General features: G+C 40.0%; 1 protein-coding gene across 19 annotated transcripts in view; it reads right to left on the reverse strand.

Annotated features, from left to right (window-relative positions):
• Positions 1–1,645: 1,645 nt before the first annotated feature.
• The window catches only part of MARK3 (microtubule affinity regulating kinase 3), a 62,440-nt gene continuing 45,257 nt past the window's right edge, over positions 1,646–18,828 (reverse strand). For 3 of the 19 annotated variants that reach the window (XM_071426366.1, XM_071426364.1, XM_071426371.1), the window contains 5 exons: positions 14,226–14,390; positions 13,214–13,471; positions 10,845–10,871; positions 6,156–6,200; positions 1,646–4,093 (listed from right to left, as the gene is read on the reverse strand). In XM_071426366.1, coding sequence (XP_071282467.1) covers positions 3,748–4,093; positions 6,156–6,200; positions 10,845–10,871; positions 13,214–13,471; positions 14,226–14,390 — 841 coding nt within the window. In that variant the 3' untranslated portion in view covers positions 1,646–3,747. The remainder of the gene's footprint in view (positions 4,094–6,155; positions 6,201–10,844; positions 10,872–13,213; positions 13,472–14,225; positions 14,391–18,828) is intronic. The other 16 variants (XM_071426377.1, XM_071426382.1, XM_071426375.1 and 13 more) reach the window with 11 other exon arrangements.

Raw genomic sequence — 18,828 nt, forward strand, 5'->3', positions numbered from 1 at the left:
GCAGAAATACCATCAACTACTGAAATTCTCTAAATATTTAACACTTTAGGTTACTAAGAAAAGATGTGGTCCTGGATAGCAGAGCAAGAAACACCCAACCAGCCCCTCCCAGAGATACAGAGAGTGACACTGGCTCAAGGGGCCTCTGCCCACACCCAGGGGGTACCTGAGCCCTCTGGGGACAGTGGCCACTGTGACTGAGCAGGTTCCAGCACAGGGGCACACACTGCTGCTCCAGGGCTGCACAGGGAGAACAGCTCTCTGGGCTGGCTGCAGGCCTAATTAAATTGCAATCCACAACATGGCCTGTGACACAGCAGCTGTGGGAAATACTGATTAAAAGCATCTACACATTATCCCAATGGGCCCATGTATAGCTGAGCTTTTAACTGGAAACAGCTCTTATTTAAATTCCAGATATGCCACAGTCTTTCCATATGACTGGGAGGACTACTGAACCCTGCACTTCATTCCTGCAACATAAACGTGTGGATATTAATAAATAATCTAATTTATCTTGACACAAACTTCTGTAATTAAAAAAAAAAAAGAATACAGTATCATGGTATATTTGATCTTGAAGCCTCACTGTAATGCAAGAAAAAAAGCTAAACCTTGCCCAAATCTGTACTATAAGTCCTTAAATCCCCAAAGATTGGACCAGATGCTGTAGCTTGAACAGAAGTAGTGTGCAAAACATTTAGCCCAGCAGGACTAGCTGTTCCTCCAGCCTACCTCTCTCTACTTCTCAATATGGTCAAGGACCTCAGGTCCTGTAAAGAGGTCAAATAAACTGAAGTGTTTCAGAAATCCTAAGTACAGGGAAGGTTTGCATAAGAAAAAGTGTATCTGAATTTGTTCCTGCTCAGTGTTGTTTTATGTATGTATTTTTAAATGCTTTTATTAAATAAAGTAAAACCCCACAACCCAAACTCTTAATACATTTTTCTCTGCCAGATCCAGCAATCAGATGATGCCATCAGTGCAGGCTGACACAGGTTTCAGTGATGCAAACCTTCAGCCATGAGCCCATTACAATCAGCCCATAACACAGCACTCGGACCACACGCTCCAGGACTCAGCCATGTCAAGAAATAAAAACCAACCAAACAAACAAACCAGCTTCTTGGTCTTTGTTCACTTATCTCAAAACCTCTGCTGCTGCCTCCTCACCACACACTGACCTCTGATTATTTTTAAAACTTGCCCCTTAAGGTGAGAAAAACCGGGTGTGGTTCTGCAGAGTCCCATCAGCAGTGGTGCCTGCAAGCCTACAGAGATTCCCAAGAAATATGAACAAGTAAAAAGCCTGTGCTGGGGAAGCAGTTCATCTTTGGTTCGGAGAGCTGAAGAAAGAACTTTCCTTCCCAGGCAGCCCCCAGAGGCTTGAACACCAAGCATGCAGGGTGCTAAATATTCTCACACAAGGTAATTTTACAAGGCATTTGGGAAGGAAGCTGTTAAAAATATTTTTCTGATTATAATAAGTGATTTTTTTTAATACCTCAAATAAAGATTTACTGAAAGAACCTTTTGAGAACACTTTAAGAAAAATACCAAAGTACAAACTTTAAATATCCAAAGTATGATACTGGTGCACTTTTTAGAAACACTTACATACTTAACAGGTGAAGTAGGAAGAGAGTATTTCAGAAAACATTTAATATGAAACCTTTTGGAACTTCCATCGAATACAGATTTACATAATTTATCAGAACACTTTTTCAGTTCAGACAACAAAGTGCACTGCCAGGTGAAAAAAATACATTTGGAGGAGTGCTTAAAATGTAGGGAGTGAAAGGATAGGTGACCATTCACCTGAGAAAGTACAATGACTGCCCTGAAATGTCTTATTGCTATTACAAAATGGAGTTTTCATGGAAAAAACCCATACTGAGCAGCACAGGCATGGGCAGAGCACTGAAAGCCAACTGAACTCTGGTAGCACCTGGAGTTCTCAAGCCATGGCATGATACAGAATATACAGAGAATAAAATGCAAATTCAGGAATATTTACTACATTTAACAACTATGATTACCCTTTAAACTAGCATAATCAATACCAATGCTTAGGAGGGAAAGAGAGGGGAAGTCTGCTGCCTTCATAGACTACAGATCACAAGAGCTAACTTGCAAAATATTAAGGACTTTGCATTTTCACCTCGGGTCAAATCTGAACTGTGTACTATGAGTAACTATTAGCTCACTGCAAATTTAAAATGCAAATTTAGGCTCCAGTTTAAAGCACATGTTAAGTACATGCGTAAGTGCTTCACTGAAATATAACCACAAAACATTAATACAAAAAGTCAAGTAGATAATGCAGGGTATTATCTACACAAGTCCTCGATGAAATAAACCGAGTATCGGTAGGAAACAACGCGTGAAGAAATCTCCTCGTTCTAGTTTGCAAAATCAAATCCCTTTCACCGCCGTGATGGTTACAAGGTGGGGGCTGTCCCAGAGCAGCTCCATGTCCTACCCAAGGCTAGTTGGCCATCAGAGTTCATGGGGGCAGGTGCCACACTGCACGGGGCCAGGGACAGGGGACTCCCTTGGCAGCATGGGGACACAGACACGCTGGCACAGAGCCATCCACAGCAGCAAGCCCGAGCCAAGGGGCAGCGCACTGGGAGAGTGCAAGGAAAAGCTCCAACTGCTTCGGCCTATGGCTGTAGTTTGGCAAGCTGGACTTTGGACAGAGCAGATCAGGAGCCAATCTGATTCCCACTTTTGGGTTTCAATGCTGAGGGTGTCCAGGAGGCGAGGGACAGCACTGCCCAATGTGCAGCAAGGCCTCGGAGCTGGCAGAGAATGGCCATGATTTGGGAGTCCCTTTGTGCTTTGTATCTGACCTAGTCTAACGTGGCAAACTCGCTCTGAAAGAAAACCACTACTCAGCAATTAGCACCTCCTTTTACACTGCCTCATTCCCGAGAGGAACAACAGAGAAACGTTCTTAGCTGCGGTCAATACTCGTAAGCCAAAAGGACAAAGATACAGTTTTAGTAGTTTAGCAGAAGCAGAAGAATGGAAGCGTTTACCCAAATATTAATGCACAAATTAACTACATTATTAAAATTTGATTCAGACTTAAATAATAAATAGGTGGGCAAAATATAATGCAAGACTTACTCAGTAGAAGTGAATTTTTAATCATCTCATGAGATCTACTTAGAAAACAGGACTAATAATGTTCACAACCATAAATCCAAACCCTTCACACACTTTTTTCTTAACACAGCAGTGAACTGTAAACCTGCATTTACTGGTTAATGCTTCAGTCATTTTAAATATTAACTCAAGTGTTTCCTCCTTGGCCATTTCAATTTTTAGCACCAAAATTAGCCCAAAAAGAGGTACTGGTACAGCTCGATGTTGTAAATGAATCGTTTACATATAATACTTTATATATTATACACACATACTGTACATTCACACATCCACACAAACAGGAGGCATATTTAAATGAATATATTCTGTGTTTCAATTTGTTGTCAAAGACTTAGGAGCAATGGAAATAAAGCAGAAGGGGTAATATTTTACATAGTAGGCAACTTTAATGCTGTAGTGCACTTATAAAAAAGTCCAACTCTCCCTCCCAGCTCAGCAGCTTTTTTTTTTTAATATCACTATTCAGAAGGATGCAGAAGTTATTGCCTAAATGTTATTCTATACATTTCCATCGGAATTCTCAAAAACACTTTAAATTGCTAACTAATTTACAACTTAACTATTTTTTTCTTGTTACAGCTTTAACTCATTGGCAATTTTGGAAGCAATGTTTTTGAAAGCTATGGATGTTCCCGATATCCGCTTAAAGCGAACTCCGTTCAGGGACAGTCTTGGCAGTTTACACACCTCCATCTCCCACTGTACGAGGTTTTCTGCGTGCCCATCTCCATGGACACAGAAAAGCAAGAAACGCTCTCTTTGTTCATAGTCACAATTATTGGCATCCAGGACCTTGCGGATTTCCCTCATCATGTCATTGGGATCCATGGAGCTGGTGGTTTTCATGCTCCAGGTAAAACGCAGCGACCGAGGCTTGGCTTCCTTGTTCTCGTCCTTCTGATCCACGGCTACATTGCGGCTGAAAGACAGGAATTCTGGAGTGAGCAGGGCCAGCCACCCTCCCCAGGGCCACCTTAGTGAAGCCACCACTCAACCCACACCAGGGCAGCACTGGAGGCTCTGGCTGTGGCCCAGCCCAGCTCCCCCAGCTGCTTACACACACACAGGGAAAGCTGTAGCTGCTGGGGCTGGAACGAAGGAATGGCACTCACTGGGACACAACTGGCACTCACTGGATTCAGGAGCACGGGGGCAATGACCTTCTGGAGGCAGAACTACATGCAGCACCTACAACTTGATATTAAGGCAGGTTCTGCTCAAAACTCTACTCTCGGGCCATGTGGGCAGCTGAAACACCAGCTCTGTGCTAGAAGTTTCTGGAACATTGAAATAACAGCTCCCTGTGGCACGAGGGCTCAGCCCAGGCCTTGGGAGGTGCCCACTTACACAGAATGGAGTGAGCCCATGCACAAAGGTGCTGGCGTTCCTCTGCACCTCCTCCTGGGCAGCAGCCAGGAGACAGAGCCCTGGGAGGGCCCCTGGAGCCCCACAGCAGCTGGCTGCAAGCAGAAGGAAGGACAGCAGGACCAGGGTCACCCACCTGCTGCCCAGGGTCACCCTGAGCCCCCCGACCTGGGCTGGCTCAGTTCCACTCTGGCCTTCCCGCTGGGGCGAGTTTGAGATGATCCCTAGGGACACACCCTGGGGGCTGCTCAGAAAGGAGATGCCTCCTCCTGAGTTGGTCAGAAATTCATTAAATACCAAGCACTGACTGAGGTACAGTGATGAAATCCTCTGCAGCTACAAGCTCTGCAGTTAAGTGCCTCTGAGGGGGATGTGGAAGTCACTATTAGACACCTCTTCAACACAGTTTGTAAAGATGGTGAGAGGGTACCATTATTGTCACACTTTTAAGAGATGAAGCACCAAATATTGAGGGTCCCAAATTTGCAACTTTTTTTTTTTTTTTAATAATAAAAAAAGCTTTCCTTTTGGTATGGATAAGTGAAGTTAAACAGGACAAGGGAAAGAAATGTTCCAGAAATTTCTAGTTTGTAATCATTCTTCTACTTAAATTAAAATCAGTAGTCATGCAGCTAAAGAATAAGGAACTACATTTGGACCTCCAGGGACAAAATACAGATTTGCTTTGTGAATATTTGTACACTGCCAGTCACCTCTTCAAATTTAATTAAATATATTGACTGTCATACTTAACTATTAGCTAACCTGACTGGCCCCCAACCATGCAGTTTAGGTCTCATGTTGAGCCTCCATATTAAGAAAGCTGCCCTTTGAAATAGATGGCAATGGTTACACCAAGTCTTATTTCTACTACCATTAAGCAGGCAGTTATGAAAAAGTTAAATAAAAAGTGATAGCAAGGCCACAACTAAATGAATATATTTCTCAAATATAACCTATTTCATAATTCTTCTATTAAAAGATTTCTTGTGACTGTGAGAATCATAAGACTATGCAATGTGATTTGCCAGATGTTACAAAATTCATCACACAAATTAAACAGTATTTTGTTTTGAGGTTTTAATTTAATAGGGCTGTAAAAGACCAGGGAAAACCCCAATTTTTATTCAATGCTCATTTTCTTTTTGGAAGCTTTTTCTACTTGAAAACAGTCGGCAAACCCAGCAGTTTGATAATTTCTAATATTTTTTTGATATGCTGATTTTGCAAGAAGTACAACATGAAAAATATTTAACTACCTGTGATTTTGGAGATGAGAAATATCTTATCACCTTTCAGTGGTTATTCCACACATTTGCAGCCTCACTAGAGACCACTTATCTACACATCTACACGACAACAGCAAATTACAATGACTAAAATGCAAAAAAAAAGAAAAACCACACAAGGAAAAAGGCAACAGGAAAGCTGAAAGTTTAGAACCAAGTCAGTCAGTGCTTTAATAGCTGTTTTGCAGACAGAAATGCTTCTTTGTTTAGTTCCAATGACTTACATGAAAAAAAAAGCTGCTGCCTGAAGCCACTATGCCACATAATCAAGGGAAGAAAGGTTCAAACTCACCTAAGTAACGTTTTAAACAAAAATTTTACCCTCACCTTGAGCCCTCAAATCTCCCGTTCCTCTCATATTCAGTCGGGAGCCTCAATGAAAAGAATGCAGAAGCAAAAGGAAGTGGGAAAGAGAAGACAAATCTTACACTACAGTATATAATATCTGAGTAGTTGCTAAAAGATACTGCAATCATACCAAAGGTGTGTTAAAATACAAAACAACAAAGATGTAAAGAACTTGGTAGGTCAGGACAAAGACAGAAAGTAACATATTGTCAAACCAAATGGAAGTCTATAAACTTCCATTTTTTAAGTTTTTAAACTGTCCATAACTAATTTTAACAGTATATGTTTATATTTTAAATCTGTAGAACTCATGGAATAAATCTGAAGTTCTAAAAGCAGAAAATGTGAAACTAGTTACAAAGCATATTGAAGTGACTGTATTATTTACTAAGTACCTCCTAAAAGAGAAATAACTCCCAAATATTTTTAGGTTAATGTTATTTCAAAGTTTTATCTGGAATAAAGTATATATTTGAAAAAATCCCCATAACTATTTACAGACAAGTCTGATCACCTTGTGTATTTGCATGCTCATCAGATCTGCATGTTCAAACAATACCAAAATACCTTAATGCAAAAGAAGATGCACATACATTTTAACAGAACTTTAAGAGCCAAATCCAAGATTTCTCAAGCTGTGCTAACTCCATCCCAGTAATTCCACACTGATGCATCTTCCCCATCCAAGAACAAGCTTAAGCTTTCTGTCTTCTTGCAGTGCTTAAGGCTACACTGCTGGTCACTACCATCTATTGAAAGCCCAGGGTCAAGAAGAATTAAGGGGAAATTATCTTTCTCTACCTTCCCATTGTTGAAGGAGGATGGTTCAACACATCAGCATTAATTCTGCTCAGGGGGATGCTGCCTGTACACTGATTTCATCCAGACCAAGGCATACATGGCTTCCCTGAGTAACACAAACACTGCAGTTTGGGTGGCAGGTGTCTAGGGACAGCAATGTAAGACAGTAACCTTATTTCTGATGCAGAGAGATATTTATATCAGGGTGTGTGGGGTGTTACAAGGTGTGATTTCCTCCTTTCCTTCCTTTTGAGAGCTCTGGTGAGGGATCAGCCTTGCAAGGTGCCTCTGGCAGTCTGTGTCACAGGGGACCAGGAGCTGTGCTGGCACTGTGAGGGGCAGGGTGGCAGCACTGGCTGCATGGGCCACAGAACCAGCCCAAATTCAACTCAGGGGCTACTGCAAAGCAACTGCAATTAACAGAGTGCAAAGCTGCTCAGCTGAGAGCTGCTGGTCATGGCAGCATCCGAGCAGGACCCTGCTCTCTGAGGTACCACACAGCTCATGGCACAACAGGGACAATGCCACTGGCAAATGCACAGCTGTGAGCAGAAAAGATACAGAAAAAATGAGAAGAAGACAATTGGAAGTCCCAGTGCAAAGTGGGCAGTTGTTGAATTTATTTTCAAGAGATCTCATGCTGCTAATCTATGGTGGATATAAGAGAAGGTGGAAAAAGATTTTTCATGCCTGTATATACCAAGAGCATGAAGTCATCCCCTATGAGAGCTCTACAGGACCAAAAAAGGGGTAGGTAGGAACCACCACATGGACCAACTGAACATATCCTCCCCTTTCAGATGATTATTTTACTGGGCAAAGCCACCAACAAGTTAGAAAACACTTCCCAACTGAAAAATTGAAGAGTACTTAAACTTCAGAGAGCCTTCTGTGTTCCTAGGAAGTGGAAGATGGCAGCTTTAAGAGCTGCAAACATTTACAGATTTTTGTTGGGTTTTTGGTGTTTTGTTTTGAAGCTTGCCAAAGGTTGTAGAAAATGGGAGCACAACCAGTTTCCCCAACAATGAACAGCCTTACTGTTGCTGGAAGCTGTCCAGAAAAGTCTGTAAGGAAAAATCCCTAGTGATGTTCTGACACACTTCTCAGTTTGAAATTAAGCCAAAGTGTTCAGTTTGTAAACCACAGTACTCTAAATCTAAGAAAGGTCATTATTTAGAATATACCTGCCACTTTGAAATAATAAACATTCTCATGGAAGCCTCTCAGAAAACCCTCACTTTGCTCAGTTTTTCCATGCATCAATGTTCCTTTCATTGAGCAGGAGGAGCTGCATAAAGTGACACAGAACCTCAAATGTGAGCCATTATGCCAAGCTTAGGAGAGCTGTGGCAGTCTCTCAAGGTGCTCCTTCCTTCATGGCAGACATGGTTATGGTCCAGCCCTGCAGCCCAGCACTGCTGCTCTGGGAACAGGCACTGTCTGTACTGCCAGGATTGTTCTGCTTGGGCTTTGAGAGTCAGAGGCAGCCCTGAGGCCTCCTCAATTGCCAATGCAATCTTCACTTCTGGGCTAGTTTATGCTCTAAATTTTCTGCTTTGCTTGTGTTTTACATAAACTGATTTTATGGACCAAGATGCTTCTTGGTCTTGAGAATGGAACAAATACATAGACAAGTTCTGTTCTCATTTGTCATGGCATGCTTACACATTATCTACCTTATGGTTTATGAAGGGCTTTCACAAATCTGATTGTTTCCACACATCTGTCCCAGATTATGCTGTGTTTCCTGTTCTTTACATCTTTGTATGCTGTTTTAAATATCCAAGTAAACACAAAGAAAACTGTCTAAAAAGATACTGAAAATCAACAAAAAGTGCAAGATGATAAAATAAGATCAATTTATGGAAACAGAGAAATGATGCTGCAATAAAATCCAGAACATTGAGTCATTTTTGCTGTCAGAGAAGAAAAAAAAAGTTAAGACTTCCACAATGTGCAGATTGGCAAAGACAGTGCATAGTACAAGATAGATATATATATATACACTCACACATATATATATATTTGATACTTCTGTGTACTGAGCACAATATTAAAACTCAGCAGTTTAACAAGGAGTGCCTGATCATCTACTTTCATTCAGCTCCCTAGAACTGATGTTGTGGCACTATGTATACATGCTACTGGGCTACTGTAGTTCTTTCAGAACTAAAAAGACAGTGAGCTCAGGTAGGATTCATAGCAGATAGAGCCAGGAGAAACTGCCAAAAGCCCCAGCATTTTCAGTTTTTGTACCTACATATAGATCAGGAATGGAGGGACACCACAGATTCTTAAAACAGAATTTGAAAAGCACACTGCTCCTGTTGCAGGTTGTGTGAGATTTAACAAATTTCTTATTCAAAAAGACACATTCATGGAAGCTGTAGCAGATACTTCCACCACGGTCTAGGACTCCTGGCCTCAAGTCAACGGTAATTTTTAAAAAATTACTTTAAAATTACCTGAAATCTCAAATTTAAACAATAACCTTCTAGTTTAAAACTGTACCCATATTAGCATTTCCCATCTTTCTTCAGAACAAATGTAGATGCATCCAGCTGTGGAGGGTTGCACAGATCACAGAGCTTTGTTTTAGAAGTGGGCTGCCCCCCACAGCTGATGATGCACACTGGGTTTAAGCCACTGTCCCTGCTCAGTTCCAGCTGTAGGCTGAGTTGCATGGTTTCTTTCCTTAACTAAGTTGTTGCATTTTCTCAAGTCAGCTGTGACAATGCCAGCCAAGCCAACCAACACCAGTTCCAAACATGGACATGTTTGGGAGAGCACTGATTATCATCACCATGGCATGGAATTCACCCAGTTCATCAGGTAGGGTACTTTCAGCCTTGCACTGTACACAATAAATCCAGATTCAGGCAGCAATTTACATATGTCAGGACTCTCTAAGCATTTCCTTGAAATGGTCTAACTCCAAATTACAGTCACAAGCAGAGCCTTGTATTCTGAAGGTTAAAACAGATGCCTGGTTTCTGGCCCCATCTCCCTGGTTTTGATCAGTAGTAGGAAACTGGAAGTACCACCCTTTGAGAAGTTCCAAGATGTGGTAGAACTAAACAGGCTGTTACAAAACTCTACTGGAAAATTGACCTGCACATCAAAATTGTATAAGCAATTTTCATGAATCATAATGGATTAATGAGAAATACAGCAGCTTAAATCATTCCCAAATTGCAAAACTAAATTCAATCCTTTGGTTTGAAATGTGAATCAGACTTCTGAGCTTTTCCCTTTTGCTGATAAATTTGCATAAATGTTGTACTTTTTGTTTAGAATTGAAGAGCTCTATTTGCACTTCAGCTGCAACTCACTTCAACAAATGCACCCCATTTTAAAATAAATATACAGCTATTGAATCTTCATTCAATCTTCCACACAAAACTTCAACTCACAGCTGTGCTCAGCTGCAGGCAATATTCAGACCTTTTTTCTCTTCAATATCATAAAACAGACAGAGAGATAACAAATTTAACAACACTTACCTTTATTTGCTTGTAACCTTATGTTTTGTTTATACTTTCATCATTGTTATCAAACACCTCATTCTTCAAACATAAGCATGCTAAGTGTATTAGTACAGAGAACAGAATTACTTTGGCACTACCAACTCTATCAAAGAAAGAAGAATTCACAAGGCATGCTTAGCATCTTGTTATACAACACAGATGGTGCCACAGATTCTTAGGTATCATCATGAGTTAATGGATTTATTCTATGCTTTCCTCTGAAGAAAGAAAGTATTTAGTTCTCAGCAGGAAGTTTAGTTTTCAGAAAACCAAGGCTAGAAAAGCCAAATCTTTTGTTAATTGCAGGAGCCACTTTTTTTTAAATATAAATAAATCCTACCTTTTGATAAACCTGAATGACATGTTTCTAAAAGAAATTAAGCCAAAATAATAATTAACAAAAAATTTGTACAAAATAAATTGAAAAAGGCATTTAGAGCGAAACATGCAAAAATATCTCATTTTAAATGCACAATTAAATTACACTTCAATACATTCTCAGATTAGGCAGATGATTTAGGGGCTGAAGAGTCAAACTCCTGGCACTGTTACTTTCACTTTTTTCAGGGAAATATGTAACCAGTATTTATTATGAATTAAAATATGTACTGGTGTCAAAACACTTGAAAACTCAAAATCTGCAAGGTCAGGTAAAAATATGTTTGGATCTTCTTCATATATTTATCATGGAAAGCAAAAATCAGTAACACTACCATGATTCTATCTTGAGTATCTTCAGAGTTAGGTTGCCTCCTTTCTTCATAACATTAGGTCAGCCATGTTGTGCTAAAAACTGCCTTAAATATTTAGCTTTTTTAGTGGCAGAAGCTGTAACAATTGCCTACACCAGAACATAAGTAGTTAATCACCAAAAGAATTCTGATTCCCCATTGAGAATGCTACAATAAATTAATGAGTAATAAGGTTTAAAAAAAATCTAATTAACAGGAAGAAACATAACCATGTCCTTCAGTGGCACTATCCACCTCCTCAGTAGTTTGCACAGCACTGAATATAACAGAGCCCCAGCTGCAAGAGATCCTCCAAGAGCAAACTAATCATCTGTAACTATGCTATTGTGTTACAATTGCTTGTTATTTAATCAAGTCCAGATGGAATTTAAACTACTGTCAAAAGTCGTGGGGAAAGACTTCTTCAAGAAAACCACACTGCACTGCAAAAGATGAAACTCTGAGGTAATGATAGAAGTTTGAATGCTGCCTAAACAACTGAGTGAAAAGTTTGCATGTTCACAGTTTGAGCGTCCACATTTGGAACGTCAAATGGAAAATTAAGTAAGGATATTACAAACAAAAGTACAGAAAGAAAGACATGCCAAAAGGATGTGCCTGATTAAGACTTCACTTGACAGAAAGCAGATGGCTTAACACTTAAAAAATATTCAAATTAAACTTCTCTCTCTCTCTCAACATAAAAAGAAGGGGAAAAACCCAAACCAAATTTCCTACAGCACAGTTTTTCCCAGAGAAGGGTTACCTGGCAGAGAACTGTGCAAATTAAAACATTTATCAAAGGCTAGGCTCTCATGTTCTTGTTTTGCAAAGAAGCAACTTCTACATTTTTAAAGAAATTCACTCTCTAAACTGAAATCAGCCATTTGTGAAAAACTGGAGTGTGGCTTAGCACTATTTTGTAGGAATGGGAGTCTGCAAAGGTGATACTGAGAGGGAGGCATCCATAGCCATAAAGTAGATAGGAAGGAAATGGCTTGCTGCTGACGTGGAATAAGCTTAAAACAAAAGCTAGCAGGCCAAGATTAGAATGATCTTGTCCAAAAAACTTCACCTGATAAGGAATGTACAAAAGCTTGATGATTATCTTACATCAAAGACAAACAAGCCCTCAATTCTGCAAATGCAAGTTGTGGAGATCAGTGGTCTGAAGTATGTGGTGTGGGAACTGACAGGTTTCAAATAGAGAAGGAAAAAAAAAATCAATTTTAGGGTTTGTAGTAACTAATCTAAATAATACATGGATTTGGAACTAGAAGTTCAGTTAGAATAAAATTGTTAGTGCAGGAGCAAGACCTGCTGAAGCTTGGCTTTGGCTGGACCACCACACCTTCACACCTAACACAGAACCTGCACATCAACTAAAGGCCAAAGTAGGAGTAAATTTTTTTAGGTTTGACCAGACTCCTGTCTGGTCTGAAACAGACTGAAACACTAATACTGCCATGATTTTAAGATGGCCTGTGACAGCACTACTGCCAACAGAAGCTTTTTTCTCCTGCCCCTACTGCTTCACCTGTGATATTTCTATTTCTGTGTGGCTAGCAAGGTTATACTGGAAACACTGATGGACTAAGTGACTGGAAAACACAATCTGAGCTGCTAATGCTACATGAAATATCTAGACTGGGCTCCTAGTTTATGCCATCTACTGAGCAGCTTTTCAACTGAGCTGAAATGTTTCATCTCTGCAGACATGAGGCTGAAGAGCACAGAAGAAACAGCACAGACCAAACTGTTTCCCATTTAATCCCATTTGACTCAACACCCAAAAACAAATGGCTTCTGTAACCAAAATAGAAAATATGAAAATATCACAAGCAACTGCATTTTAAGTCGCAGAACTTCAGCCATTAATCAGTGAATGTGGACAAAAATTGTTTAAGCGATGAAGTATTCCTACTACAAAAAGGAAATAAAAGGCAGCCACACTGCACTGGCATTTTAAGAGGCTTACCTTCTGGTTAGTTTGGAAGTGAGTTTGCTGAAGAGGTTGGTGGAGCCGCGGGCGCGGGTCTGCGAGAGCGGCGTGGCCTCGTGCGACAGGCTGGGCGAGGCGGGCGGGCCATTGTAGGTGGCGGTGCGGCGCTCGCGCAGCTGCCCGTGGAACGTGCTGCGGCTGGCCGTCCCTCTGGGGAAACGAACACGGTCAGGGGTGCTCGCACTGCTAATGCTGTGGGTGGAAGCAACGGGAGTTCTCTGATCGGGAATAGCGCTAGGGCAGAAAACAAAACAAAGAAACCAACGCTAGAACGCCTCCGCACGGGCACTGCGGCTCAGCAGGAAACACAAAACGCTACGTTCTACGGTAAAGCGTAAGCACACACTTTGGTATAGGCCGAGGTTGGAAATACCAACATCATTACAGCACCGTATGAAATCAAAACTTGTAAGAAGTTAGGATTAAGAGGCTGCCGAAACAGAAACCTACATAGGCAGAAAAGTGCAACAGGAGTATCCTGGAAAAGACCAGATAAACCAGGCCTACGGTGTTTTGCTGAGAAGACTGATAAAAGAATAGACTGGTAAAGTTTCCTCCCAGGAAAGAGAATAGGTAACTTTAATGTCTCTCCCTCCACGTTCTGTACATACATCTTTGAAAGTCTTGCTAATTTGAAAGTATCCTACACAAAATTAATTTGAAAGTCTCCTACACAAAATTCTCTACAAGCGAACCGCTCCAAGTAGTGAAGTCCTTCGGGATACACAGTTAAAAGTCTCCCACAAACTTTGACAATAGGGAATGTCCAATACTCCTAACAATAGGAAAAAATTAAGGTTCACTATTGCAGGATTATGTCACAGACAGCCTGACACACCACAAGACAAATGTAAACGAGACTAAAAAAATGAGGAAACACACATCTTGTGGGCAAAATATACTAGAACAATCTAGGACTAAAATTCCACAGCACAAAGTTAAGAAGCAGTGGGTATAAGTTAGTGTCACAACGATTTCTGGTTCTTACATAGGCCTGAAGTTATCTGCGCCATTGTCTATTGGAGGCAACATCATCTTCGTGTGCACAGAGGCTGACATGGACATCGACTTCTGATGTCGCAGCCGAACACTGGAGAAGGATGTGGTACAAACTGAAGCAGGGCTAGCTGCGTAAGCGAACATTTCTGTCAGGCTGCGAGGGGGTTTGGGTTCAGGCAGAGGCAGAAAGAAGAGCATGATGGACCAACAACAAACTACTGCATAGAAAAAAAAAGCAAACTTTTCCTTCTATTAACTGGTTTATCAAAGAACACGAACTCTAACAGCCCTCCTCTTCTATGTAACAGCAATAACTGCCCTACACTCCCCTTAAAAAGCATCCTTACTTACATGGTACTGGACATCTCTAAAAGATCCCCTTAAAAAGCATTCTTACTTACATGGCACTGCACATCTGTACGTGCCCATGCTCTTACCATTAGCATTAGTTTGCAGTGATACCCTCCTTGATGTACAGAACCTGAATAACTCAGAATTCTATGCCAAAGCTCTACGATAAAGCACTGATGTAACTTGTATTGCTCTTAACAGTAAACAATGCATTAAAACCCCCACCAAATGCACTTTCCAAAAGACTCATGATAGTTCCATTACTACAGCAAAATCCTTTGTTTTCAGAATGTTAAAAGAAATTAGTGAAAGCTGGTCAAGCTGTTAAATCTACATCAGATAACTGAGAGACTTCACAGGTACAATCAAAACCAAAAATACCATGATCTTTAACAACTCCAGAGATGCCAAAAGAAAAAGGCTGCTAATAATGAACCTGTATGTGTAATAAGCACTGACATGCTTGCTGCTCCCTGAAGAAAGAAGAATGACTGTTGAAGAGCATCTTGTATTGCTTTGACCATGAGCATTAAATTTTCCAAATTACCGTTCAGGCTTTGAAGGAATGTATAGAGCACTGTCTTAGCAGAATGGCCAGTAAGCTGCCAGCTGCATGGTATGTTCAAATAGAAGCATTAAATTTAGTTATTTATTTAAGCCAAAATACTTTTGCAGCCTTCACATTATCTAGTAATGATAAGGATAGGAGAAAAGTGAGAAGCCACAAGATGTTTTGGCCCTTTCAGACTACACCACCACCTCATTCATCTGAAGTTTGCTTTAAAAGTAAGACAGCTATAATTCAGAAATTCTGCTTGAGGTTAAGAAATCAATAATTCTCAGTGACAGTTTCATGACACTGCATGTTCACTTCCAAGTTACTTCTTGGTTACACACAAAATCTCAAATCCTGTTACCAAATTCTGGCACATCAGACTCCGGAGAGAAGAATGCTAGTGCAGCTACAAGTGTCAGCTCCCCCACTTCTCAGGCTTGGCTCCCAAAGCACCAGTGCAAAGCACCACACAGCTCAGACATCTGAACTGCTACCTAAAATGCTTAGCAAAACATACTTGCTTTTGGTTTGTTTTTAACTTTTCAGGATCTGAAAAACTTCATCTGAGTCATGCATACGTCTCAACAATGTTGAATCCATCAGGATGACAACTACAAGCACTACTTACAATGAAGCCTTCAATACAGGCACAGCATTTACATTACTCCAGGGTTTTAAGGAATTTTCAGAAAATGAACATTCATCCCAAAACTAATACCCTGAAGTCACAAAATTGGTCACTAGTCTCTCAAGCTCTTCCAGCTCATTTCCTGTACATTTACTACAAAAGATAAAGAATCTAGTTTTACAATACAAGACTCCAATTTTTAGTCACCCGCCTCCAAAGATGTGATATCTAAAGATATCAATAAAGGACCATCTCTTCCTCTGATGCTTTACTAGAAATCAGCTTCTTTGGATTACTAGCCTGGGAACACAGGAACAGTGAACTAACAATCACCAATTAGTGCCAAGGCTTATTAAAAATCTGAAGCTGTTGTAAATCATTTGTGTTACAAATGATTTAAAGCAATTGCCTATCATTATGAAGAGTGTTTCATGAGTCCCCAAGTGCGTTAATTAATGCTCAGGCTTTGGAGGAAAGCCAAAGGAGTTGTCTCCAGCAGAACGCCTGTGTCAGCCACACAATGTGTTAAAGAGAGATGGGAGACTCAGAACTCTTTGCTTCCACCAGTCTGGCATGGGTCTTCAAGACTACTGTCTCCAACATCAGATCTACTGACTATTGATTCTTTAAAGCTTTCACACTTTCAGAAACAGTGCCTTCTCATAATTCAATGTGCAAGATAAAAGCAGAATAAGCAATGTTTTAACGCTTTCTCTACAGAAAAAAGTGGAGATTTTAAATGTGTGCATCTTGCCTTTTATGGTAAGTCTCCCAAGTTTTTACTGAGTCACAGTCAGTATCTGAGTAGCTATGGAAAATCTAAAATCTAATCTGTAATAAACCAATTCCAGCAATTACTCTAGCCTGTAACATTTGCCACCAACAGACATTTCAAAAGCATAGAAGTAATTTTTAACTAAACCTTGTATATGTACAAAGCCCAGGTTCAACTTCAGATCTTGCTTTATAGAAGAAAAAAGAACAAGTTTCTAGAGTTACTTTCTGCCAAGCTGAGAGTACAGTAACATTAAAGATTAATTCTGAAGAGCCAGTCCCATCAATCACCACGTTGATTTTTCCTGCATTAAAGGTCCCTGCACTTTGTGTGACCAGTCAATGCTTTACCCAGTTACAGCAACAAAATACATTCAGATGTAAATTCTGAATTCTGTGCCAAATCACAGTAATTCTGAAACTGTGCCAAAATGAACATGCAGTTTAGTATTGAAGCATTTCAGACAATGAAAGGTCTCCAACTGTAATACAATTAGCAATGCATTCTCATTACCCTTTCTGTTTTTAACCCTCTATGAAAAGTAATGAATGTAATAATCAAAAAATGCACAATAAAAGCTATAAAGACATTTTTACATGTGCAAATATAAATTCTCAGACATTTCAAATGACCCACATAAGGTTGGTTTATAGAAAAAGCTAATGATGTTTAAATAACCACATTGACAATAAAAGGTAAATTACACAAGGATAACCAATTATGAATATAAACCACAACTAATATAGTTGTCAAGTGCTACTCAATCTTAACTTTAAGGTCTATATGTGACAAACCAGAAAACATCAGTTTCCTGAGAAACTGAAAGCTGGGGAAATAAAATTACTTCATAAGATAGTTCTTTATGAGTATGAACTTACTCCAAAATTAAGGGAACATCTAAATCTCAAGCATTCCCAGTAAACAATATCTAGTAGCTTTTAAAAATGCAATAAAGAAACTGTAGGCAAGATATTAGTTTAAGGATGAACAGAAATGGTACTAAACCAAGTAATCAAGTAGTAAAAATTTATCAAAACTATTATGGACAGAAAGATTCATTTTTTCAAAGAGTGCTTGGAAAGAAAAAAAGCTATTAACACATCAAATCAGAGAAAGGATGATGACTTTTACCCTAAACAACTTGGTAACATTAACAAGGAGTAACCAGTGGATGCTGAGACAGACACACTAAGGGACAGCACCAAAGAGCTGGGCTGTACTTCACAAAACAGGTGACTGCACACCCAGCTGGCCAACTACACTTTTGGCAGTCTTCAAACTTACATCTGACTCTTTCCTTAAGCACTTTCCATTTGCAGAAAGCTAGGAGGAAGAGACAGGGTCAAAATCATGCTCTTTATCCCTAGGCTTCAGGAATCAAACAGGGAATAGACAGGCGTTCCAGTCAACATCTCAATTCCTCATCAACTCCCAAAAGGAGGGGAAAAAATTTGTGCAAAAACACAAGTTAGAAGATATAATACTAGGAAGGGCTGGAGAAAATTGGGAAGCACAGTAGAAGGGTACACATTCTTTCTTTTAAGTACCAGGCAAGGGTTAACTACTTAATTGTTACCATCTTTTGACAGCAGTAAAATTCTGACAAGAAGGGCTGGATACTAAAAAACCTCAGCCAGCCAGGAAATTTGGTGGTGTTCCTCCCAACTGCTACTCTATACCTGACATCTATGTTCACTATAATATTATTTCTGACAGCTCTTCTCAGTCTTCACAGGATGGCAGTAGATGTGGCCACAGTGCCAACACATACAGTGGTTAGCTCCAGTTCTACTGCATGCTCTACTCAGGCCTTCATTCAGTAAATTAAAAAGAAATGTGTTATTTCTCTGACTGTTTTCACTCAGAATATGGAGATATTGCCTCAGGAGGGAAGCAGCTGAGTTCTGTAAATCCTGGGAAGCTAAACTGCCAGAGTATCAGCAAGGAACACTGTTAGCCCCAGACAATGGTGGATCACCATTTCATCTTTGCTCAGAAAAAAATACCTTCTCCCTGAGACTTTGCAGCAAAAACAGTATTTCAAATAATTCCAGTGAAGCAGAGTTTAGAGTGAAATAAAAAAAGAGAATGGCTCAAGAGAGATGGACTTAGTAGTCTGACACTAAACAAGGCTCTTCTGCAAGCACATGCAGAAGAGTTTGGCCACAGGGGTTCATAACAGATTTAAGATGAAGGCTGCTACAAATATTTCATGTATTTAACCAGAAATTAGAAACTTCCTTTCACATTCTAAGTATAAAGACTATTAAATGAAATACAGG

The sequence above is a fragment of the Agelaius tricolor genome, unplaced genomic scaffold (assembly GCF_023055355.1).
Source record: "Agelaius tricolor isolate 1412-34295 unplaced genomic scaffold, bAgeTri1.0.p SCAF_5, whole genome shotgun sequence".
NCBI lineage: Eukaryota > Metazoa > Chordata > Aves > Passeriformes > Icteridae > Agelaius > Agelaius tricolor.